Source organism: Podarcis tiliguerta, assembly GCF_965153285.1.
Source record: "Podarcis tiliguerta genome assembly, chromosome: Z".
NCBI classification, from domain to species: domain Eukaryota; kingdom Metazoa; phylum Chordata; class Lepidosauria; order Squamata; family Lacertidae; genus Podarcis; species Podarcis tiliguerta.
The window spans coordinates 15,155,856-15,181,384 of NC_139553.1; the positions used below are offsets into that span (position 1 = coordinate 15,155,856).

General features: G+C 47.1%; 1 protein-coding gene across 2 annotated transcripts in view; it reads right to left on the minus strand.

Moving 5' to 3' along the window:
• The window catches only part of LOC310669686 (uncharacterized protein), a 151,335-nt gene that overhangs the window by 7,869 nt on the left and 117,937 nt on the right, over positions 1 to 25,529 (minus strand). Inside the window, exons 2-5 of one of the 2 annotated variants that reach the window (XM_083424156.1) lie at positions 24,722 to 24,833; positions 17,942 to 18,070; positions 13,630 to 17,245; positions 8,860 to 9,205 (exon numbers count right to left, since the gene is read on the minus strand). In XM_083424156.1, the coding sequence (XP_083280282.1) occupies positions 17,138 to 17,245; positions 17,942 to 18,070; positions 24,722 to 24,833 (349 nt within the window). In that variant the 3' untranslated portion in view covers positions 8,860 to 9,205; positions 13,630 to 17,137. Of the gene's footprint in view, positions 1 to 8,859; positions 9,206 to 13,574; positions 17,246 to 17,941; positions 20,905 to 21,835; positions 24,549 to 24,721; positions 24,834 to 25,529 lie in introns of those variants that run through there. The other variant, XR_014507269.1, reaches the window with a different exon arrangement.

Genomic DNA, 25,529 nt, shown 5'->3' on the forward strand with positions numbered 1-25,529 from the left:
AATAGCAAATTCAGATATAAAGGGCCGCATCCTCTTGACAAATTAAAACCATCTTATGCTTCCTTAGTTTCTGCTGTTAAAACTCAGCTGAAACGGACAAGTCTTACGGCGGGGATGGGGAGCCTGTGGCAACCCAGAGGAAGTTGGACTCCCATCAGTTCTAACAAACAGGATCAGGTACAAAATGCTTACAACCCTGGTCAGCAGTTGTACTCGCCAGATCTCAGGGTTTGATTTGTTTTGATTGATTGCATTTTTATCCCACCTCTTCTCTCCGTGGCACTCAAGGTGGTGTTCATGATCCTCCTCACCATTTAACCCCCCACAACAACCCTGTGAGGTAGCTTAGCATGAGAGGCAGTGACTGGTCTAAGGCCACATCCAGTGAGCTTCATGTAACGTGGGATTCTGTTTCCTGCTGCACACTTAATCCTACTCTTAAAGGTAAAGGTAAAGGGACCCCTGACTGTTAAGTCCAGTCGTGACCCACTCTGGGGTTGTGACGCTCATCTCGCTTTATTGGCCGAGGGAGCCGGCGTACAGCTTCCAGGTCATGTGGCCAGCATGACTAAGCCGCTTCTGGCGAAACCAGAGCAGCGCACGGAAACACCGTTTACCTTCCTGCCAGAGCGGTATCTATTTATCTACTTGCACTTTGACGTGTTTTCGAACTGCTAGGTGGGCAGGAGCTGGGACTGAACAATGGGAGCTCACCCCGTCATGGGGATTCGAACTGCCGATCTTCCGATCAGCAAGCCCTAGGCTCTGTGGTTTATACCACAGCGCCACCCGCATCCCTAATCCTACTCTTAGCCTATCCCAATGTAATCTCGTTCACAGAATCTCTCTCAGTGGTGGGAATGGTGGAGCGGAAGGCAGGGAGCCCAACAGTAGGGGGCGTCAGAGACACTGACAGGCAGAGCCAATTACCGTATTTTTCGCTCTATATGACGCACCAGACCACAAGATGCACCTAGTTTTTGGAGGAGGAAAACAAGAAAAAAAAATATTCTGAATCCCAGAAGCCAGAACAGCAAGAGGGATCACTGCGCAGTGAAAGCAGCAATCCCTCTTGCTGTTCTGGCTTCTGAGATAGCTGTGCAGCCTGCATTTGCTCCATAAGACGCACACACATTTCCCCTTACTTTTTAGGAGGGAAAAAATGAGTCTTATAGAGCAAAAAATACGGTCGTTTTATCCCCATCCTTCTCCCTATTGCATTCTGTAAGAGCAACACTGAGACTGAGGAGGGTCCCCATCTGGACTGGATGGTGGCTGGCTGAGTGCAGATGGACTGTTGCCCTGACTCAGTATGACTGAGTATTTTGTTCCTGTTTAATTCAGCCCTTTTTCCATAACCATGAGGACTAGCATCTTATTTTATTTTTAGGGGACTGCCTGTAGCTCCATGGCAGGGTGCCTGCTTGGCATCCAGAAGACCTCAGGTTCTATCTCCAGGTAGAGCTGGGAATGTCCCCTGCCTTGAAACTCTGGATAGCCTCCGCCAGTCAGTGTAGACAATAATGACCTAGATGGACCAATGGTCTGACTTGGTATAAGGCATCTTCCTGTTTCCCTGTTTGAGGAAGGTTCCCATGAAAGCAAAATGCTAAGGTCAAATGCAGTTGTTAGGAAAAAGGCACTTCTCATTTGAATGGCACCAGGAACCTTTGATCTGATTCCAGACTCGACAGCTGCCCTTTCTGGCTTCAAATGTGATTAAGCCTAGAAATCCCAGTGCTGGATTAATCAGACTTGGTTGCTGCTGTTGTTTTTATCTCCATCTTGATTGGTTGGGCTGTTCTCCCGTGTTAAAAACACCCTCAGCTGCAAAGCAGAGTTGCCAAGTTGAAAAACCACCAATGATATTCAGAGCAGACATACAAAGATCTAGGAGATGTGGATGCTGAAGGTAGGAAATCAAGGAGCGGGCCAGAATATAACTTAAAGACCAGCATATCTCATCGCACTTTTCCACAATGATCCTCAAACTGAAACATAACCCCAGTTTTGCAATGCAGTTTTGGCAAGGCGCAAAAATGGATACCCTGGGATATAGTATTCTTAAAAATACACTGTGAAAATAACACACCAGAATACATTGCTTTAAGGAAATTTGCTTTCCATTTCTGGACTGGGAAAGCCTGGCCACAGTAGTTAATGCATGGTTCAAGACTGGATTACTGCAACACACTCTATGTGGGGTTTCCCTCACACTTTATCTGGAAGCTGCAGTTAGTGCAGAATGCTGCAGCACAATTGCTGACAGGAGTGAGGCCTTATCAGCATATGACACCTGTGCTCAGAGATCTGCACTGGCTGCCAATTTGCTATCGAAGCTGGTTGCCTCCTAGGGTAGCAAGTTCCAAAGCTTAACTCTGTGCTGCGTGGAGAAGTACTTGGAATCATAGAATCATAGAATTGTAGAGTTGAAAGGGACCCCTGAGGGTCATCTAGTTCAACCCCCTGCAATGCAGGAATGTCAATGAAAGCATCAGTGACAGATGGCTAGCCAATCTCTGCTTAAAAACCTCCAAGGAATAAGAGTCCACCACCTTCTGAGAGTCCTTTCCACTGTCAAACAGCTCTTACCATAAGGTTACTAGATTTTTTCAATGAATCCGGGGACACTTTTCAACTTCAATAGGAATGATAGAATTTTGTATGGGGACTGATTTGTAAATCTGGGGACTGACCTGGGAAACAGGGACGTCTGGTAACCTTACCTCACCAGCATAAAGTTCTTCCTGATATTTAGCTGAAATCTCCTTTCTTGCAACTTGATACCATTGGTTTGGGTCCTCCCCTCCATAGCAGGAGAAAAAATGTTTGCTCCAACTTTCATGTGACAGCCCTTGAGATATGTGGAAATGGCCATCGTATCTCCTTTGATCTGCCCTGAATCTTCCAACATTCAGCTTCATTGAATGTCACAACCTCCTTGAGTGCTCTTCCCCGGCTGGAATGTGTCCTTGAACTTGGATGATGTCTCTTCCTTGTCTGGATGCCGAATAGACAGGTGTGTTTTAGAAATCTCTGACTTTGACTGGAATGTCTCCTGGAACGTCTCCTGGAACAAATTGAAGAGTCCCCAGGAGGTTTCTCCTAAGTATGGCCCCTGGGTTTAGAAAGGCTGCTCCTCTGTAGTAGACAACACTTGTGAACTGCATTTATATCCCACCTTTTTCTCCAAGGAGCTCAAGGCGGCTGACATGGTGTGGCATTTGCCCATTCATTTAGAAAATGTTTGAACGGGGGAGGGGGGGGGAGATATGGTTAAAAATATAGACCAATAGGAAAGCCGGAGGCGGATCCTACCTGTGTATAAAAGGGCTTAGCCCGAGATTTGAGTAGTTGTTGTTGGGAGCTGTTGGTGGGTAGTTGGTTGGTTTTAGTGGGTTGGCTGGTTGGGAAAGGCGGTTGGAGAAGCAGTTGGTAATAGAGAGAGAGTTAGGGCAGTGGGTTCTTGAGCGAGGGGAGGTGGAAGAGAGAGGAAAATAAGAATCACAGAATCATAGAGTTGGAAGAGACCACAAGGGCCATCGAGTCCAACCCCCTGCCAAGCAGGAAACACCACCAGAGCACTCCTGACATATGGTTGCCAAGCCTCTGCTTAAAGACCTCCAAAGAAGGAGACTCCACCACACTCCTTGGCAGCAAATTCCACTGTCGAACAGCTCTTACTGTCAGGAAGTTCTTCCTAATGTTTAGGTGGAATCTTCTTTCTTGTAGTTTGGATCCATTGCTCCGTGTCCGCTTCTCTGGAGCAGCAGAAAACAACCTTTCTCCCTCCTCTATGTGACATCCTTTTACATATTTGAACATGGCTATCATATCACCCCTTAACCTCCTCTTCTCCAGGCTAAACATGCCCAGCTCCCTTAGCCGTTCCTCATAAGGCATCGTTTTCAGGCCTTTGACCATTTTGGGTGCCCTAAGACTAAGAAAGTAAAGAGTAACAACGTTTGGAATGCCGGAAAAGTTTGTTTGTGTCTGAAATAAAAGACACTCTTCTTTATTAATTGAGAACCTGACTGAGGCGGAAGTGATTTTACCGGGGAGGACCTGGTTGGTGGCAGCGGATTAGTGGTGTACGGGTCAATAGTCCGCGAGACAACTGGGGGCTCCATACGAGCGCCACACATGGTTCTCCTCCTCCTCATTTAATCCCTACGACAACCCTGTGAGGTAGGGTAGGCTGAGAGAACTATGACCCAAGGTCACCCAGTGGGCTTCATGGCCAAGTGGAGTGTCAAACCCTGGTCTCTCCCATGTCCTGGACCTACTCCAACACAATAACCACTGCACCACACTGGCTCTCCAAATAGTAAGCTAGATGGAGAAATTTTCTGACCTGGGTCACATCTGCACTATACAGTTAATGCACACTGAAAGCTTGTGTGCCCCCCCCCCGAAGAATCATGGGCAGTGTAGTTTATGCCTCTCACCCAGCTACAATTCCCAACACCCTTAACTGACTACATTTCCCAAGATTATTTGGGGGAAGCCAGATGCTTTCAATGTGTGTTAAATGGATTGTGTGTTAAAAGAATCTTGGGAAGTGTAGTTAGTTAAGGGTGCTGGGCGTTGTAGCTCCTTGAGGGTTAAACTGCAGTTCCTAGGATTCTTTGTAGGGGGCAGTCATGTACTTTACAGGTGCTTTAACTGGGTGGTGCAGATCCCTACATCTCTGGTTGACAACAGATCTGCAAGAATGTTGGCTTTATTCTGCCGCTGTTTTAATTTGCTTTATATTTTTATGTTAGGGTTTATTAGGTATATTCTTGCATTCCAAGGTTTTTATTTTAACTCCATTTTATGAACTCGCCCAGAGGAGACTGGCTATTGGGCAGCACAGATGTGCCACTAAATTAATTAAAGCCTCACCACCACTGAACTGTATCCCATCCTCATAAGCTATGCAGATGGAACTTTGCATTCAGCCAAAACCGCTGGTGCATGCAATCCAATATATCCCACTCCGACTGACTGAGAGTCTCAAGCAAGAATTTTCCCTCACCTGACATCAATTGAGATCCTAGAAGCTTTTTTCAGCCCGAGGGCCACCTTCCCTCCTGGGTGACCTTCTGGGGGCCACATGCCAATGGTGGGCAGGGCCAGAGGCTAAATCGGGCAGAGCAACATGTAAGTTTAAACTTTATACAGAAAGCTAGCTTCTACATCATGCCTCTTCTTTCCATTCAGGAAAGCAAGAGGTGTGATCAGAGTTGAAGGGCACATCCCACCCAGGCAAAAAATGCCTGAGGATGGTATGAAGCAGAGCCAGTAAGGGGTATGGCCTCTTAGAAGAGAAATGCTGGTAACACTTTACTGAGGAAACTGAACAAAAGCAGCGCATAACTCGAGGGGAGATAAAACATAGGGGTTCTGTCTCAGTTCAGCCCTTGTAAATAGCAGGGAGACATTCATCCAAGCATACACAGGGCAGGAGAACTCCCTCAGAACTACACAGCCAATCAGGACAGGTGCTACCTTAGCAAACAGCAGGCCACTCTGCCTGGCCACTCAGCAAAATCTCCACTTGTCTTCCTTTGGGCTTCTTGCTTGTAACCCTAGTAGAATTAACCCTTCACTTCCACATGGCATGCTCTCTGCTGTTGCATTTCCATTATGATCTGGGGAAAGTGTGTGTGGCTGGAGTGGGCAGAGGAATGTAACTCAGGAAGATTCCCAAGGGCCAAACAGAGACACCTGAAAGGCTGCATTTGGCCCCTGGAACTGAGGCTGCCCACCTCTGCTAGACCCTCCAGAGGTGTCCCTGATTTAGAGAAGCTGTCCTAATTTGATCCTGGAATGTTCCACTTTTCCTTAGGATGTCCCTATTTTCATTGGAGAAATGTTGGAGGGTATAGAGTTATCTGACCCCTGAGCCGTCTGAAAGCAATCTTGTATAGGGAAGGTTTTTTGTTTTTTGTGTCTTTAAAGTTCAATGTTTTATTATGTTTTTATATATGTTGGAAACTGCCCAGAGTGGCTGAGGCAACTCAGTAAGATGTGAGGGGCATAAATAGCAAAATTATCATTATGGAGTGGGACGTCCCTATTTTCATCAGAGAAATGTTAGAGGGTATGTATGCTCTGCCTGCATAGTGGCCCTTGTGGATTAAAAGTTTTTGTTTGGCATTTCCCAGTGCCTTTTAAAAAGGTGTTTGTGTGTAGTAGTAGTAGTGGTGATGGTGGTGGTAATAATAATAATAATAATGTTTTAATCCATTGTTGCAATACATAATGTGCTATCTGGTTAAAAGCCCAGAGGTCTAACTCGCCCCACCCCCCGCAAAAAAAGCTGCCCTGTATTTGCCCCTCACCCACCTTGTTTACTTCCCAGATCTGCACTGACCCCAGAACTCCAAGGAGACTGCCAAGAGTCTGAAGGAACCACAAATTATTCTGGCTCTGCGGAAAGCCAGGCCTTGCCTTGTTCAAAGCATCAGGAACCTCAGGGGGACAGCTGAGGCCCAAGGCTATTGTCTGCTGCAAAACCAGCCCAGCTTTTGCACGGCTCAGAGCATTGCAGCAAAGGCTAGAAAAGTTTTTCTTACCTTTAATTTACCCCCCCCCCAACCTCTTTCCTTTCCAGTGCAAGGCTCTGAAGAGGGTGACAAGGGAGGGCACATTCGCAAAGAGCAGAAGGTTTTTAGGGACTGTATCCTGTGGAGGGGGGAGGCCTTCCCATGGTGTCCAAAGTGCTTACAACCCTGGTCAGCAACTATGCTTGCTGTATCTCAGGGATGGATTTTTTTTTTTAGTGTTTCTTGCTGAGCGTCTAGTCCTACCCTTAGCCTGTCCCAATCTAATTCAGTATCTCCCAGTGGTGGTGGAAAATAGCCATGGGAGCTGCTGGGGCTGAAGGTGGGATGCCTAGCAGTAGGTGGCGCCAGAGAGCTTTGGGCCAGGCTCTGCCTCTCAGGCTGACCTACCTCACAGGGTTGTTGTGAAGGTTAAATGAGGAGAAAAAGGTGGCATATAAATGCGATAAATATAGAACAAATATTTGATTCATGCATGCATGTATAAAAAGGAGCAGCAGGCAGAATGAACAAGATTTCAGTACTTTGCATTGGGAGGAAGCCTCATTTAACTCAGTGGTGGCTGGTGCCAAATGGGAATGGTAGGATCAGAGGCAGGGAGTTCAACAGCACGTGGTGCCAGAGCCAGCGAGAGGCAGAGCCAACTCATTCTAGCTTTGTCCCTATTTGTCTAGTCCTCTTCCTGAATCTTCCATGTTTGTGAGCAATTTCTCAGGTGCCCATCCCAAACTCAGTGCCACTTCCTTGCAGGAGACCTAGCCATGGTTTCTGGTGTACGATTTCCTGTTATACAAGAGGTTGACAGAATACAGGTTCAAATCCCCACTCGGCTATGAAGCTCACTGGGTGACCTTGGGCCACTCACAGACTCTCACCCTGACCTGCTTCACAGGGTTGTTTTGAGGATAAAATGGGCAGGAGGAGAACTGTGTATGTCACCTTGAACTCCTTTGAAGAAAAGTGAGATATAAATGCAATCAACCAGTCATTCTGGAATAGGTGGTGTGAATAGGTGGAGCCACATGAAAACTGCAGATAAACCAACAACAAATAATCATGCAAGGGACTAGTCTCTTGGCTCCATGTCAATCAATCCCTGAGTTGCACCAATTTTACTGTTTCCTCACCCCTCCCCTCATTGCATCATGTGGGATTGTGGCAGGTTTGTTTATGACAGAGCTAATTAAATACCTCTCCCGTTCAATGGTACCTGAGATCTCCTCTGCCTAAGCTAGGATTATCTGTAACATGCCGAGACCGAGATAGAATATGAAGGGATGTTATCGCAAGGAATTCTAATAGAGATTTAGTTATTCCCTGGCCTCGCATTTGCTTATTCCCTGACATTTGTAAAGTTCAGGTTTACAAAATAAACCCATATGAAAAAGAAAAAGAGAGAGAATCTCAAGGCGTTATTTACACACTGCTTGCCATTTTCTGCTCGGCTGGGCCGCCTTCCCAGCTCTTAAAGGGAAAGCATGTGAGATCAAGGTTTTAAAGTGGGTTTTCTAAGGCTTGGCAGGTGGGTTTTAGCCAAAGGGGAAAGTAGTGGGAAAGGGGAAAGGAGGGGGGCTGTGTTAGTGATTACACATATTTTTTCCCCATGGGTGTAGCAGATTGTAAGCTTCCTTAGTTGGTGGAATCTGGTCCATTAGAATGAATGGAGCACTGCTTCAATGTGCGCCCAGTCCAGGGGGTGGCCCTGCTGCCAGGTCCCTCCATAGTCTCAGTGTTGTCCCTTGTAGAACTCACCAGGGAAAAGGAGGAGGATGGGGACAAAACTAGAAATAGTCGGCTCCACCTGAGGTTGGCTCTGCTACCACCTACAGTTGGGCTCTTGGCTTTCAGCCCTACCAGTCCCAATGGGCACCAGGCATGATGGCTTGCTCTGTTCACCTAAACTGTATCATTTTATGTAAACCCAGCTTGATACGTGTGTGTGTGTGTGTGTGTGTGTTAAAAAGAAAGAAATATTTGGCATGCTGTTTTCTGCCAAGTGGTTTGCAAACCAACGAACAACAAAATAATCCACTAGACAGGCAAGCTAAGCAATCCTGCTTCTCTCCAAGAGGATTGTAGGGAATCTTTTCCTCTTACTATAAGCAGAGAATGGCTTACTCTGTGGCCAGGCAGGAAGGAAGCTGGTGGTGAGCTGATAAGCAGACCTAGGGAAGGTGGAAGAGAGAGTTGGCTGAGCAGGCATGCAGGTAAAGACCATCTGATGGAAACTTGGGCGGCATACGCACTATATATTTAAATCACATGACTGCCCCCCCAAGTATCTTGCAACAAAGCACTTCTTGCCTACCTTTATAAGGCAAGGTGGCTCCAGTTCTTTGCTGAGACAATACCTCCACATATTGCCTAACGAGGGAGTCAGACACGGGAGCTGTCCATAGTGCTGATTCAGTACAGGGTCCAGGTTGGAGGGCCCTTTTGGGGAATGACAAGGGAGCAGGTCTGATTCTTGAATCTCTGCTTTTACTGCTGTTGAAGGACTCAGTCTATGAATGTTCCAGGTCCTAGTGCCCCTCAACTACCATGAGTTGTTGTTGTTTATTTTATTTGCACTGTGCTTCAGCCAAAAAGGCTCCCGGAGTAGCTTATGCACAATCAACTAAATCAAGAGAGTTCCCTGTCTGCTGGCTTACAATCTAAAAGACATGACACATAAGTAAAAAAGGGACATGGAGGGAGGAGAGGGAAAGCAAGCTCTAGGTGTAGTGGTTAGGTGTGGGACTCAGATTTGGATGACCAGGGTTCAAAGCCACACCCCGGCCCAAGGTAACCCAGGGGTCTTCCAGGCTAACCTAAATAGGGAGGAGAACAACTATGTATGTCACCTTGTAATAATAATAATAATAATAATAATAATAATAATAATAATAGTTATTCTACTGACCAGCTGGTATTGGAGCAGTTGTCCAAGTTATAGATGACATATCTGGATGGTCATTTTCAGAGGGTGTTTCTTTGGGAGTGAGGGCGATCTGGCTGTGACATCTGTCACCCCATTGATCGCCAGGGTTGATTCGGCTGATCTGGCTGACTAGGCGGGTGTCCTCTTCCTCCCTCACCGCTCCATGTGTGTCCTTCCTGAAGCTGCGCGCTTGGTGGAAGAGGATGACCATCCCAGATAGAAGGAATGTACCGTTCTTCAGTCAAGGGTATACGATAGCTGCGCTCCCCTGCTAGAACCTCCAAACAAGCGGGAGTTTGCCTGTTTTTGATGGGGTTACACTCCCTTGAAGGAGCAGGTAAGAAGCCTGAGGGTCCTTCTGGATTCATTGTTGTCACTTGAGACTCAGTTGACCTCAGTGGTGCGGAGTGGCTTCCATCAGCTTTGGCTGGTGGTCAAGCTGTGTCCCTATCTGGGCAGGGATAGCCTAATTTCTGTTTCCTATGCTCTGGTAACCTCTAGGTTAGATTACTGCAACACGTTATGCATTGTGCTGCCACTGAAGATGGTTCAAGAACTTCAGCTGGTGCAAAATTTGCTAGCCAGGTTGTTAACCAGAGCAAGATGATTTGAACATATAATTCCATTCCTGGCCCGACTGAAAATTAATTTCTGGGCCCAATTCAAAGTGCTGGTTTTGACCTACAAAGCCTTAAATGGCTCAGGACTACAATACTTCAAGTCCACCTTTCCCCATATGAACTGACCTGGACTGCAATCATCTTATGAGGCCCTTCTTTGTGTGCCTCCTCTGCAAGAAGTCCAGAGGGTGGCAACATGGGAATGGGCCTTTTCTGCAGTGGCTCCCTGTCTGTGGAATGCTCTTCCCAAGGAGGCCTGCCCAGCACCTTCACAACATATCTTTAGGTGCCATGCAAAAACATTCCTCTTCTTCCAGGCCTTTGGCGAATTAAACAATCTATGACCTTTTCGAAAGTGTGTGGTATGTGTGTGTGTGTGCCTGTTCGTTACTATGTTCTGTATCTTTGTGTTTTTAGATTGTAAAAGGCCCTGTGATCCTCGAAGAAAATTAGCAAACAAACAAACTAAAATTAAACAGTTCTATAGGAGGTGGTGCCTGATGGAGCTGGTCATTTGGCATAGCTGGTGGAACGAGGCTAGCTCCCCTTTCTCCTGTAAGGGCAGCCTGAAGGAATGGCTGCCTCCTGGTGGCAGGAGGGAGTGCCCTCTCAAAGCCTATCCTAGGCCCATCTCCATTTAGTGCTGGGATAGATCCATGCTGGAAAACCTGGGGAGCAGCTGCCTGTCAGTGTGGTGCAGGGCTGGGTAGATTATTGATGCTGTTGTGCCACAGCTCCCATAACTGTTGCCTATCGGCAAGGGTAGCTGGGGCTGATGGAAGCTGGAGTCCAACAACTTTAGGAAGAATACCATTTCCTCTATCCTCAACCTCAGACAATCCTGAGCTAGCTGGACCGGCAGTCTGACTCAGGATAAAACAGCTTCCTGGGCTAATCCCTTCCTTTTGTCACCCCTGAACTGAATACCTTCCAAAGGCAGATCTGAACTGCTGGTACCAGCAGGTTCAGGCAGAGCTTTAGAGCCTGCACAATCCCCCAGACCATACTGGGATGAACCGGATGAGGCTGACTCTACCTCAAGCAAACTTTTCTAAGTACTGAGCCAGCTGGCTGCTCAACCTGACACTTCCTACATGATACAGTCAACACTGTCACCCTGCTATGGAGAAACCTCCCTTAAATTGTCCAGCTGGGGTCCCTCCATAAGACCCCTTAATGGGCTTGCTAATGTAATCCGAGGCAACCTCAACTGCTAACAAGACTCATCCTGACATCCTCCGATCTGATAGCTTAAGGGTGGAATTGGGACTGGCTGACCCCTGGGATGAATCATAGACTCTTTATAATTATGGAGTTTTAAAATTGAAGAATTTTATCATTGTGGAAGGGCCCTTAAGGGCCATCTAGTCCAACCCCCTGCAATGCCATGAGGGTAGGAAGGGAATTGTTGTGATGCTTGGCATATGGCCCAAGGATCTGCTTCCTGCCTTGACTTGAGGTTTCCTTCCTCTGATTTGCTATCAGTTTCTGCCAGTGTCTCTCTGTAAGCTCTGTATGTGGGTGGAGGCCACCCCTTTACAAATCACCCCAGAGTAGGACATGGATTAGAGTAACATCCGCATATGTTAAGTTAGAGAAAAGTCTTGACCATCACCTGAGATAACATCACCAGATTTGGCAGGACACAGGCTGAGGTTACGTTTGGACCATACATTTAAAGCACACAGCACCCTCTCCAGAGAATCCTGGGAATTGTAGTTTGTTAAGGGTGGTGAGAGTTGCTTGTTCCCATCCCAGGTGGATTCCTGTCATCCTCGACTTCTAAAATGAGGAACAATACACCTAGGAATTATATTCTATGGCTCTCACTGAGAGCTCCTGTTCATTTCAATGGGAGCCTAACCTGTCCACCTGCCACTCTACTGCCCTTGATGCCCCCAACCACCATCAGTGGATGCAGCCATTTGAGCTTGTCCCCCACCATCCTGTAGAAGAGCCACTTCTGATAGGACCCCCACCCATGGCTGTTGACAGATCAATGAACACAGGCATCTAATTGAGCAGGCCTTCGATGTAAACAGATGGCTCCCATCAGCCTAGGGAAGAGTCAAACCGATGAACTAAAGGTGAAAGGCTCTGTATCCCATTACAAGTCATTAGTTAAATTATCTCTCCTGTCACCATTCAATTACCCTCTGCCCCTCCCCATTAAGTAATTCAACATACACCTGTTGGATTGGCAGCTCAGTTTGAGCAAAGCGGAAGGAAAATCCAGTTGATTGGGGGTGCGGGGGTTAGGACAAAAAAGAAAAGAAAAAGAATGACTGCACTTTATATTCTCTCTCTCTGTCTCACTCACACACATCTCCCTGCAAGTTCCATCCTGTTATTGCACTGCCAAGCTTCTCCCTAACTCCTTCCCAATATTGCTACAACCAACTTCAATTATTTCCATCACATTATTGCACCAACCAGCTCCCTCTAAATTTGATCACTTCATTGCTACCGTATTCTTATGGAGATACCTATTCCCCAACCCACCCCTTTTCACAAAGTAATTTCCCTGGGAATTATAGTAAGCAATGACATACTAGCCCATAACACCTGGAGGCCAGTTTACTTTGCAAGATTGCCTTACCCCACACATGCCCATGTAACTGCTTCAATCTTCATAACTGACCCTGTTACAGGTGCCATATAATCCTTATTTCCAAGTTTGTCAGTAATCAATCTTTTAATGTGGCAGCACCTATGCTATAGAACTCCTTGCCTATTGATAACAGGCAGGCACAATAAAGCAATAAAAACACCAGCAAAAACAGATTTAAAATAGTTAAAAAATCAGAAAAGATTAAATCACACATCGACCTTCTACATATGTCAGTAAGGTAAAGGAAAAGAGACCCCTGACCATTAGGTCCAGTCATGGCCGACTCTGGGATTGCGGCGCTCATCTTGCTTTATTGGCCGAGGGAGCCAGCGTACAGCTTCCGGGTCATGTGGCCAGCATGACTAAGCCGCTTCTGGCAAACCAGAGCAGTGCACGGAAATGACATAAACATATCTCGGTAGGCTTGCCTAAACAAAAATGTTCTTAGCAAGTACTGAAAAGAGTACAGTGGAGGTGTCTACCTGATGTCAATAGGCAGGGAGTTCCAAAGGGTAGGTACTGCCACACTAAAAAAACCCAATTTCTTACAAATGCAGAATGGGTATTATGTGGCATGTGTGGTGGTAGTGCCAATTCCGCTGACGGAAGCAGGCACATGTGGGGGTAAGATGATCGCACAGGTAAGCTGGACCCAAGCTGTTAAGGACTTTATATACTAATAGGAACACCTTGAACTTGGCCCAGTAGTAAATCAGCAACCAGTGCAGATCTCTGAGCATGGGTGGTGCATGCTGACAAGGCCTTGCTCCTGTCAACAATTGTGGTGCAGCATTCTGCACTGACCAGATCATTCTGCAGCTTCCAGATCAAATGCAAGGTAATCTCCACACAGAGTGCATTGTAGCAATTAATTAATTAAAATGCACAATAGGACAATTTAATCCAAATGTTAAAAGAAACACCAACCTATTGAAATGTGTCATAAAACAAGCCCACTGAAGCAGGCATCCGGCTGGCCACTGTTGGGTTAGATCCAGCCGTGAGGCTCTTCTTATACTCTTTATGTCCATTAACAAGCAAAACAGCAGTTAAAACAGGAGGTTCAGGCCAGGAGATCCAGTGGAACGCTTGTCTAAACAGGTGTGTCCTCAACAGCTGGTGGAAGGAATGGGGCCGCTCACATTCCAGCAGGAAGAACGTTATGCAACATTGGTGCCGCCAGCGTAAAAACATATCTCTGTTTTCCCAAAGTTGATCACCATCAGGCCATCAGGTGGGAGTTGTCTGGTGTTTTATTATTTTTACCCTGTTGCAGATATCAGTGACGATGCTGATTAGGGTTTGCAACTCTGCCATGCACCTTTTTCTAAATCTTGCATGGAATAAAAGCTTGGTTTGGACCTGTGTGTATCTGGCGGTGTGATAGCTTCCAGGGCCACATACTGCAAAGTTTCTGCACGGCTCCAGGCTGAAGCTGTGGACCCGACTTAATATTCCTCTGGAAAACACTGACCCTGATCCAATTAACCGCAGGGATTTCACCACAGTCAGCAGTTGGAGCAGTGCGATGGCGCGGAGTGGGAGGGGAGGGGGAAAGGATAAAATGAGGAAAAGTCTGAGCTGGAGAACAAGGATGCACTGATGCAATGCCTCAGTTCCCCATAGAGGAACTTCTTCCTGGTTGGGTCAGAGCACAAGTGGCAAAAGGGGAAGGAAATAAAAAAATAATATTCAGACAAGATTTTCCCCACTTGTGTGCTCTTTAGATCAAGGGTGAGCAGTTTTGACTCTCCTGGATTCTCCGACTGTCTCTTAAGTGTAGTGGCAGATAACCAGCCATTGCATCAAATGAAAATTGGGCTGCAGGAAGACGTGTGTGTGTGTGTGTGTGGCTGTGGAGAAAAGGAAGGTAAGGGGAAACCACAACAATCCCAGAACACAAGAGTTAAGGAAGACGAATAAGCTAGTTTTAACTTGCAGTTTTTCAAAGCAAGGGGAATTATTGATCAATACTGTACACCTTTATCAATAACGAGTTAAACCCACCGTGCCTATCTGAATAACTGTATAACCCCCGCCCCCCCCAACCTGCACTGGCTCTGAGATCTTCAGGGAAGGCTCTTCACTCAGTCCCGCCACCCTCACAGGCAGGCTTGGTTGGGGACGCAGGAGAGGGCCTTATTTGTGGTAGCTCCCAGACTGTGGGACTCTCTTCCTACTGACAGTGGTGTAGCGTGGGTTGCCAGAGCCCAGGGCCATGCAAAGGGGTGGGTGGAAGGGAAACAGATGGAATATGCATGCACATTCAACTGCCTAATGGGTGTTTGCATCACCCAGGAGATTGCACCTGCAGAGATAAAAGAAGAGTTGTTTTGTTGTCAGGAGAAGTCATTTCCTGGTTCACATGGAGAAGCCCTTTTCAACGGAGCCCAATAATGGACATGCACAGCTGTATTGAGGCAGCACCAGGCGTTGAAATTTTGTTCACCTAACAATTTTGCACCCAGAGCAACCACCCCTTTTGCCCCCCCCCCCCATACTACTTGATTGCCTAGAGAGGCCAGACTGGCTTCCCTATTGTTGTCCTTCTGCTGGCAGGTAAAGACTATTTTATTCCAACAAGTCTTTTGGGAACTTCTTTTTCAAGGAAATGGGTTTTAGTGGTGCTTTGCTGCTTTTATCACCTGTATTTTAATAGATCTGTTTTGATATAATAATAAACTATGTGGCTATCAGACGCAGGCCTGGTGCTAGATGAAGTCTGTTGCTTGAGTCCAAGGACAAGGGGGTTTGTCTAATGCTAGTCCTATTAAAAATAATGGATGTGACTATGTTAGATCCATTCATTTCCATAGGTCTACTCTGAGTAGAACTTGAGATGTCCTGCTTCTGCCATTCTGCATACAAAAGTAGACTAAATTGCTGTCTGAATTTTACTTCAGCACTGATGATGGGACAGTGCTCTCATGAGGGCAGTACACTAGCTTAGGGGGCTCAGGGCAGGCTGCATGAGTCATGCAGTTATATCTGGGGGAAGGTCTGTGGCTCAGTGGTAGAGCATCTGCTTTCCATTCATGGTATATAATTCCATGCACAATACAGTGGTGACTCGGGTTACAGACGCTTCAGGTTACAGACGCTTCAGGTTACAGACTCCGTTAACCCAGAAGTAGTACCTCTGGTTAAGAACTTTACCTCAGGATGAGAACAGAAATCACGTGGCGGCAGCGGGAGGCCCCATTAGCTAAAGTGGTACCTCAGGTTAAGAACAGTTTCAGGTTAAGAATGGACCTCCAGAACGAATTAAGTTCTTAAGCCGAGGTACCACTGTAATATAATTGGACAAATTGGTAAAGTTAGACAATAGCGATAATGCTATTGTACTCAATTGCTTGCTGGCTTTCCAGAGGCATATGGTGACCACTGTGAGAATACGGTGCAGGGTTAGATGGGCTGTTGGCCTGATCCATTAGGGTTCTTAGGAACATAAGAGCCTCCTGGATCAGGCCAATGGCCCACCAAATCATTTTTTTGTTCTCACAGTGGCTAACTAGATGCCTACAAGCAGGATTCAAGCACACTCTCCCATTCTGTACTTTCCAGCAGCTGGTATTCAGAAGCACTGCTGCCTCCAATTGTGGAGGCAGATCACAGCCATCATGGTTGGTAGCCACTAATAGCCACCATCCTCCATGAATTTGCCTAGTCCTCTTTTATAACCATCCAAGTTGGTGGCCATCACTGCCTCCATTGGGAGTTCCACAGTTCCATGCATCACGTGAAGAAGTCCTTTCTTTTATCTGTCCTGAATGTAGCCATTGATAGTCTTACTCTCCCTCCTTCTTATGAGGTGCAGAGCAGGCTGGCTTAGGGGAGACCCTGGGGGAATGCATCTGCCGCCTGAAGCAACTGCAACCCCCCTGCCTAACCAGCTACCCGGCCCAGTGCGGGGAAGTGTGAAGCCACATCAAGCTTTCCCCTCCCACGTGTGCTCATTGAAAGTCAGAGTCAGGGCCCGCTTTGCAGAATCAAATCCTCCAAGTGAAAGTCTGATTCTTCGATTAAAGCGTCAAGGTGATAACCCAGCCTGACAGCTCCGAGACAGGCGTCTCTCCCTCCCCCGGTGGAGCCGGGTTTGCTCTCTGCCACCACAGAAGCCGCAAATGAAGTGCTGTGTGGGCTGGAGGCAGGGGAGGGGAGCAACGGAGAAGGATGTCGGGAGTGGGAGAGAGAAAGTTATGGTGCCAAGCTTTCTTTTACCCTTCACATTTTCACTTTCCCCTGTGCTTGCCAAATAAATAAATAAATATGGAAATAAAAGAGCTTGAATTTCCCTCCCTCCCTCTTTATCTGGGGATTGAAGAGCTGCCTTCTCTCAAGGGAAGCTTTCCAGGAGCTGCTCAGAAAACTCTCCTATGATGAAAGGCTGCTGTGTTTGGGGCTTCCTAGATGGACAAATCTGTGGAGAAGGCTGTCAATGGCTATGAGCCACTGTAACTATGGTCTGCCTCCGTGGTTGGAGGCAGTAATGCTTCTGAACACAGGCACACCTCAGAGATATTACAGGTTGAGTTCCAGACTGCTGCAATAAAGAAGCGTATCACAATAAAGAAAGTCACACAATTTTTTGTCTGTTTCCCAATGCATATAAAAGTTATGTTTACAACATACTTCAGTCTACTAAGTCAGGTGCCGCCCTGGCTGCAGGGGCAGCAAAGGGAAATTCTAGCTCCAGTCCTGACCAGCTTAGGGGTGGAAAGGGGGGGGGGGTGTTCTTTTCCCTGGAAGTGGTCGGGCTGCTTGCAGATGCACCCATGTCCCTGTATATCTGCAAAGCACAATAAAACTAGGCATGCCTGTGCCAGGATGCAAGGCCTGCCTGCCCATGAGACAAGATGAGGTGACTGCCTCAGGCAGCAGGATTCACAGACGCAGCAGATCCAGTCTTCAAGGAATGCTTTGCCTGCTGCTGCCGCAGTGGCAGCAACAGCTGTGGCACACTTCTTGGAAACCAAATTTGCCACCTCCTTGGCAATCCCCCAGTTCTGCTTCTGCAGTGGCCACTTGGTGAATCCTTGGTCTCTTCCCACACCTAGGGAGGAAATGGCAGAGGCTGCCCTCTGGGGGGCTCTGCACCTACCAGGTGTGACTTATTGTGGGCCCCTTCCCCCCCATAACGGCCTTTGATTCCCACTTTAACCGCTAGGTTAGGTTGATTTGATGCTTGCCCTTGTTCCTGATATAGACCTTTATTCCTCCCTTGTACTTCTTCACTCACCCCTTCCTCCTTGGTGGGGAGGGGCAGCCATTTTGTGGTTTGCCTCAGGTGCCAAAGTGTCTTGGGCCGGCCCTGCCAGGAAAGGAGATTGCTCTTGTGCTCAGGTCCTACTTGCAGTTTGCAACTCCCCTATGAGGAAAAAGTGCAGCAACTGTTGACAGAAAAGGCCAGGAAGAGATGACATGATAGAAGTCCATGTAGTTATGCAATACATAGAGAAAGTGGATAAAAGTTTTCTTTCCATAACACTAGAACTCATGGATATCCAATGAAGCTGAATGCTGGTGGACAGATACAAAGACTTCTCCACACAGTGCATTCCCTACTGCAGGCAAGAGGTGGAAGAACGCTCCTATTTAGAAGAGGCATTCATTCATGAGAGGGGAGCACCCTTTCTTATATCAGCAGATGGAAACTTGTGGGCCTGAAGATGTTGTTTGACTCCAACTCCCATCAGCCCCAGCCAGGACAGCCAATTGTAGGGAGGATGATGGGAGTTGTAGTTCAGTAATTTCTGGAGGGCCACAGGTTCCACACACATGGTCTAAAACTAAACTTTCACATTCCAAATCCAAATTTGGATCTCAAGCAGAACATCTGGTAGAGGAGGCAAATTACAGAATCTTTATTTGTTTCAGCTTGAAAGAAATGGTTCATTTTCTTTTCTTTCTTTTTAAAGCAAATCTTCCACCGCCCCCAACAAAAGAAAACTTCCATAATCTTGAATCCCATCAGTTGAAGATGTGGGATGTCAGGTTTGTGTGTTGTCAGGAGTGTTTCAACAACGCTCCACAGGGGTAATGCAAAATATGAGCAGAGCAAAATATGTAAAACACTGTGCACATTAAAAGTTTCTGCGTGCATCTTGAATTAAAAATCTGAAGGAAACAAGGCCGTGAGATGCACAGACATTTATTAAGAGGTGTGGGGGGGGGAGGGGGAGAGATAAAGGACTTTACATTAAGAAAATTTGCCTTGTCTTCCTTGGATCTCATTGCGCCTTCCTCCGATATTAGTATTATAATAGAATAACAACATATCCCGGAGGTGCTGTTCATTTTAGTTAAGTAATGTTTGCAAAGGGCTTTGATTTCTTTGAGAAAAAGGTGCCACTGAAATGCTAAGTCTTGTTGCTTTAATAAGCTCCTGGCTTCAAAGATCCTTTAGCAGGGAGCTGAATTATTAGCACTATTTTCCCAAGCATGTCATAGATTTAATAAGGACAAAATGGAGATCTGGTGATAAGTGGTGTGTGTGGCCATGGGCTTCTGTGCCTTTTCTTAGGCCCATCATCATCATCATCATCATCATCATCATCATCATCATCTATATTCCACTTTCAACTCCTTGGAATCAAGTTGACATAGAAATATAATTAATGATAAGTTTCCTGCCCTTCCCTTTTTAACCTCACCTCAACTCTGTGAGGTTAGCTGAGGAGCAGTGAATGGCCCAAGGTCAGTGAGCTTCATGACTGAGTTATGAACCCTGGTCTCTCAGCTACTAGTCCAGAAATCTAACTACTATACCACACTGTCTCTCTTAACCTGCACCTCAAGTACAGCATCCCACATGATGATGCAACCTAGTAAGGCTCATGCTCTAGACGAGGGGTGTGGCCACACTATACTTTGGTTCTGCATCTCCAGGGCAACTGGTAATCTCATCTCAGTGTTATTCCTAGCTGGGAGGTGAGTTGTAAGATCACCAAATACTTCCAGATTCCATCTCCAGCGTCTCTGTAGGGCTAGGATTTCTTGTCTGAAATCCTGGAGAGCCACTGCCAGCCAGTGCAGGCAATACTGAGCTAGGCAGGCCAACAATCTCACTCAGTGTAAGGCAGAATCCAATGAATTTATTAACTGGCCATCCCAGTGCTGCTGACACTGGATGCAGCTCAGAAGGCCTCCTTCCTCTAATGTAATTAAAGAATGGCTGTAGCTCAGTGATAGAGCTTCTGCTTTGCAGGCAAAAAGTCCCTGGATCAATTCCTGGCATCCTCCAGGCATGGCTGAGAAAGATCCTTCTCTGAAACCCTGGAGAGCTTCTGCCAGTCAGTGTTGACAATACTGAGCTAGATGGACCAATGGCCTGACTCAGTATAAGGCAGCTTCCTATGTTCTTCAGGAGCATCTATAGTTCCATGGTTGACCATCTGCTTTGCACACAGCAGGTCCCAGGTTTAATCCCTGGCATCTCCAAAAAGGGCTGGCTACATCCTTGCCTAAAACCCTTGAGAGTTTCAGTGTTGACAACACTGAGCTAGATGGATCACTTGTCTTGGTATAAGGCAGCTGCCTGTCAGTGTTGCTAATACTGGGCTAAGCTTTGGATTCCTTTGGGTGGGTAGACCACATTTTCAGAACACCAGCTGTGAGCCAGTTTCCCTTGCAACATCACCTCCTGTTGACTCCTTGCAAGAAAACAATTCTCTTTATGTCAGCTGGAAGGTAAAATGTTGCTTTGATGATGTTTGTGGGGTTTTAAGGACCAGCAGTAAAAATACTGTAAAGAGGCAAGCCCAGTAGATGCTACAACCGTCCATCCATTTAAAACTTCATTTTGGAGGTTTTGTGGTACAGTTTATATGTGCTGCAATAAAAGACCAAAAAGCTTATATTCTGAGCCCTCCAGAACTTTGCCATCCAGTGATATCTGCCCTTTGGACCAAGTTTGCAAAATATCGGAAAGGGGTGGGGGGTGAGCTTGTTCCCAGAGTCTGTTTTTTAACCATCAAAGTAATGGGAGCCTTGTTTCTAGTGTTACACCGTTTTGTTATTTGAAAGGGAGGAAAACTTTTTTCATCCTCAGTGCTGCACAAAATGGGACATCCATCGATCTGTGGACATTTCTTTTCAAGCAGAGAAATATCAAAAGAGAGAAAGAAATATTCCCATTGTCGATCTGATTTAGCCAACAAAAATCAGATTGTTTCCCCTTCAATCTTCAAAAGAAACCCATTTCTAAACAAGAAGAATAAGAAAAAAGAAGAACATAGGAGGCAGAGAAATACGAGAGGTTTGTAATTATAGGGCGTCACTATTTTCATCGGAGAAATGCTGAGGTGGGGGTATGGAATAGGATGTCCCTATTTTCACTGGAGAAATGCTGGAGCGTATGAAATAAGATATCCCTATTTTAATAGGCAAAATGCTGGAGGGTGTGGAGTTTCGCAACCTCCCAGCCAAGGAGATAAAACACTATACAGTCTTTAGAAGACATCGGAAGGCAACCATGTATAGGGAAGTTTTTTAATGTTTTATTATATTTTTAAAGATGTTAGAAGCCACCCAGAGTGGCTAGGGCAACCCAGTCAGATGGGCAGGGTATAAATAGTAAAATTATTATTATTATTATTGAATAAAGGTAAAGGGACCCCTGACCATTAGGTCCAGTTGTGACCGACTCTGGGGTTGTGGTGAGGGAGCCGGTGTACATGTGGCCAGCATGACTAAGCCGCTTCTGGCAAACTAGAACAGCGCATGGAAACGCCGTTTACCTTCCCACTGGAGCGGTACCTATTTATCTACTTGCACTTTGACATGCTTTTTAACTGCTAGGTTGGCAGGAGCAGGGACCAAGCAACAGGAGCTCACCCCGTTGCGGGGATTCAAACCGCTGACCTGATCGGCAAGTCCTAGGCTCTGTGGTTTAACCCACAGCGCCACCCGCGTCCCTTTATTATTGAATAGGATGTCCCTATTTTCATCTGAGAAAGCACCTGGTGGGCAGCTCCAAGGCCTCAGGCCAGGCCAACGCTCTCTCCTATATCCAAGCAGCTGATTTGAAGGGTATTTCCGGAAGCTTCCAAAACACCAGGGCAAAAGCAAGCCAGGAGGCAGCGAGGATCTGTTAGGCATTCCCTCATTGTTCCGTTCAGCTTGGCTTACTTACGTGAGTCACCTGGAGCGATTTCTGACAGCGTCCATATTTTCCTATTTTCCAATCATCCCGGTTTCTGATTAGATCCTGGAAAGTCCTGCTTTTCCTTAGGACGTCCCTATTTTCATTGGAGAAATTTTGGAGGGTATGGAGTTATGTCCCTCCCAAAGCCATCTGAATGCAGCCCTGTACAGGGCAGTTTTTTAAAAAAGTTTAATGTTTCATTATGTCTTTCTTTATATTCGAAGCCACCCAGAGTGCTTGGGGCAACCCAGTCAAATGGACAGGGAACAACAACAACAACAACAACAACAACAACAACAACAACAACAGAATAGGACATCTCTATTTTCATCAGAAAAATGCTGGACTGTATGAGTCTGTTCCTGCTTGTAGAGTGGCCTCTGAAGGTTCCTCACCAATGAGATACCAAAAAATCAGGAGCAGTGTGAGGTGACTTTGAGAAAGGGATGGGAAAGGATGTCATGGGACAGGGATGTGGGGGACATTTTGCAGCCAAGGGCCGCTTTCCTGTCTGCAAAACCTTCTGGGGGCCACATGCTAGCAATGGGTGGAGCCAGAGGTAAAGTGGGTGGGACAATGGATGTAAAATGTCACCTCTGTGCAGCCGCCTAGGTTCTGCATACCCCCGCTCTCTATTCTCCATGCAGGCCAGCAAGAGGCATTGTCCGAGTCAAGGACAGCAACTCCCAGTGAATGGGGGAATTGGAGACCAGGCAGAGAAGCCCAAGGGGTGCATTTGGGTCCCTGAGGTCCCCCACCCCAAACTCATTAAGCCACAGAGTCTCCAGGTCTGGGCAATGCCGTTCTTTGTGACCACTAAACAGAGGATATTCAGGGAAGCCAACCCCTGTTAGGCTCACAGTGGCTCCAGACCTGCACAGAGCCAGGCAATTCTTGGACTGAGCTGTTCCCTGTATGGTTCTCCAGTAATCCAGAGAGGATTCCCCTTGCCTGGTTTACCTTCCTTCCACCCTCCTTGCTTTCTGCCATCCCCAAACCCTTGCAAGGGGGCTTCTCTGCTTGCCCCACTTCCTCTGGCTCACCCCCTTCTGCAAATGTCTCTATGCATCCATGATCACAGAATTATAGAGCTGAAAGGGACCCCCAAAGGCCATCTAGTTCACCCCCTGCGATGCAGGAATCCCACCGGAAGAATCCTCGACAGATGGCCATCCATCCTCAGCTTAAAAACCTCCAAGGAAAGAGGAGGTGCCAGACCGAAACCATTCAGGTGTGTGTGTGTGTGTGTTTATGTGTGTGTGGTGTTTGTCATTGTTAACTGACTTGTGTAGGTTTGTATATTAAGGGACATGTAGTAAAATGTTGTGTAGAGAAACATTTGTGGGATATAAGGTAAGTGAGAGCAGTGGGTGGCCCGTGAGAGGAGGATGGAACCTTGGGGTGTGCTGCGTGCTGATTGGCTGAGGATGGAGTATGACAGGCAGGTGACAGTTAGGACAGTGTGTGTGTGACAGTTAAAGGCAGTTGGGCTTTGGAGGAGGAGGGAGGAGGGAGGAGGGAGGAGGGAGGAGGGAGGAGGGAGGAGGGAGGAGGGAGGAGGGAGAATCCAAGAAATCCATTTCCTCAAGACATGTTTGTGGCTTAGACAAGCTGATTTGTCTCAGGAGGGCAGTTTGGCCCAGGGACACCAGTTGCCAATCCCGATCTCCACAGAAGAAAGGCCTTGACAGCCTCATCTTTGGGAAGGAGCAAGGAATCTGCCCTGCTGAGGTCTTCCAAAATTTGGCAGTTGTGGGTCCCAGCCAGTGTCAACAGATACAAAATCAGTTCCTTGTTATATACAAATTCAAAAGAGCCAGACAAGGCGAAGGGTGGATTGTTGGCCCAGTTATCAAAAAGATCTCAGGAAATACTTTGGTCCAGGACCCTTTGTTTGGCGCCATCCTGCCAGATATGCCTGTGGGTCTCAGGATCCTGGCATGGTGGGGAGGCACCCCTAAGTGTACAAAATAAATTCATTGTGATGTCAAATAGTAACCATGTGCCATTTGCAGGGAGAGGTCCCTGGTGTGAGCCGAAAGAGAAGAGCTTTCTCCCATCTTATTCTTCTATCTGAACTTGCCTGGGAAGTCTAATACCCCTGGGGGGGGCTGCAGGGAGGGGAGGCTGCCGCCCCATCAATAAAAATCAATAAAAATACATGGCAAACTGAGGTTCTGCCCTCAAAATGAAAGGCCTGCCCCCCTAACCAAAATCCTGGCTACACCCATGGTTGTCACTCTTTGTGGTCGGACTTGGCAAGATCTCCCTCTCCCCTGGCTCAAGGTCTTTGATGAGGACTCCGTCTGGGTGGAAGGGAAAGGGAAAGAAGAGAACGGCCACTTAAAGGATGGGAAACCCCTGGAGGTGCCACATCCCTAGCCCAAACTGCCCCTATTCTGTCGGCTACGAAAAGATGCTTCTTTCAAGCCTGATTTTGGTGGGGGCGAGAGGTGAACCTGTGGGCGCCAGAGGTGGTCTCTCCAGCCCCCAGGGTGCCCTTGGGGGGCATGTTGACATGTCCTATCCAAGGACTGCCCCCCCACTGCCTCCCAGAGCTCGGCTTTAAATGCCAAAGATGGTGGAGGCTGAGGTACCCTTCCCAAGTTCGCCCGGCCACATGAAGATCATCTTCCCAAGGGCTCCACCGTGAACTTCCTCAAAGAGTGGAGCTCCAACGGTGGGCCCTGGGCTGGCAACTCTGCAGGTGAAACAAAGGGGAAAACGTCATAAAGAAAGTAAAATACAAACTAACCACCTCTGCCTTCCTCCAAGTCTCCTCAAAGCAGAGGTCAGTCTCCTCCAGACTTCATTATTCTCAGAGTCTTACAGGACTTAAATTGTCTCCCTCTCAGCAACAGAACAATTGCTCACCTGGACCCCCAGAGTCACCTGTTTCCATCCCCTGGCAACCCACAAAGATCTTCCTTGGAGACCAGGGGGTGGACCTTGTTCCTCTTGCAGCAGCTCTCGCAGCCTCTTGAAGCTAGGAGAGAATGAGGAGAAGTTGAGAAACTGGTTCAAGACATCCCTCCGCCACCATGCTCACAAGTTGACCTTGGACCAGGCCCTCCCTCTGCCCACCCCACCTCAGGGAAGTCTGGATGGGGCAGAGGAGGGCCTCAGCAATGGATCTGGTCATTGCCTTGGGGCCAGGGCTTCAAACTCACTGCCAACTCTTTCACTCCTGCTCCTCACTGCCAACTGCTGATCAGTTGCAGTTGGTGCCTTTGAAACCAGCAGTGAGTGATGTCACATAGGCTGGGCTGGGTGAGTCATGGTTGCCTTGACAACAGCCTCCCCACTAAAGCTGGACCATTCTGGCTCCTCCTTCAGAATGGGGAGGCAAGACCCTCCAAGTGCCCCTATTTTCCAGGGACAGTCCTGGATTTTCAGAAGCCATCCGGTTTTCTGATTTGATCCTGAAATGTCCTGCTTAGGACATCCCTATTTTCATCAGGGAAACATTGGAGGGTATGGAATAGGATATCCCTCTTTCAACTGGAGAAATGTTGGAGGGTTTGTAACTGAAATGATTGCATGTGATGGGGTTTCTGCTTTACCAAAGCCCTGAGCAAACATTGCAGCTGAGTCTGGATGTCATTTTTGATCTGCTGTTAATTTTGCCTTTTCAAGGACATCCTTTTAAATTTATGAAAGGGAGGAGGAACACGGACATCCC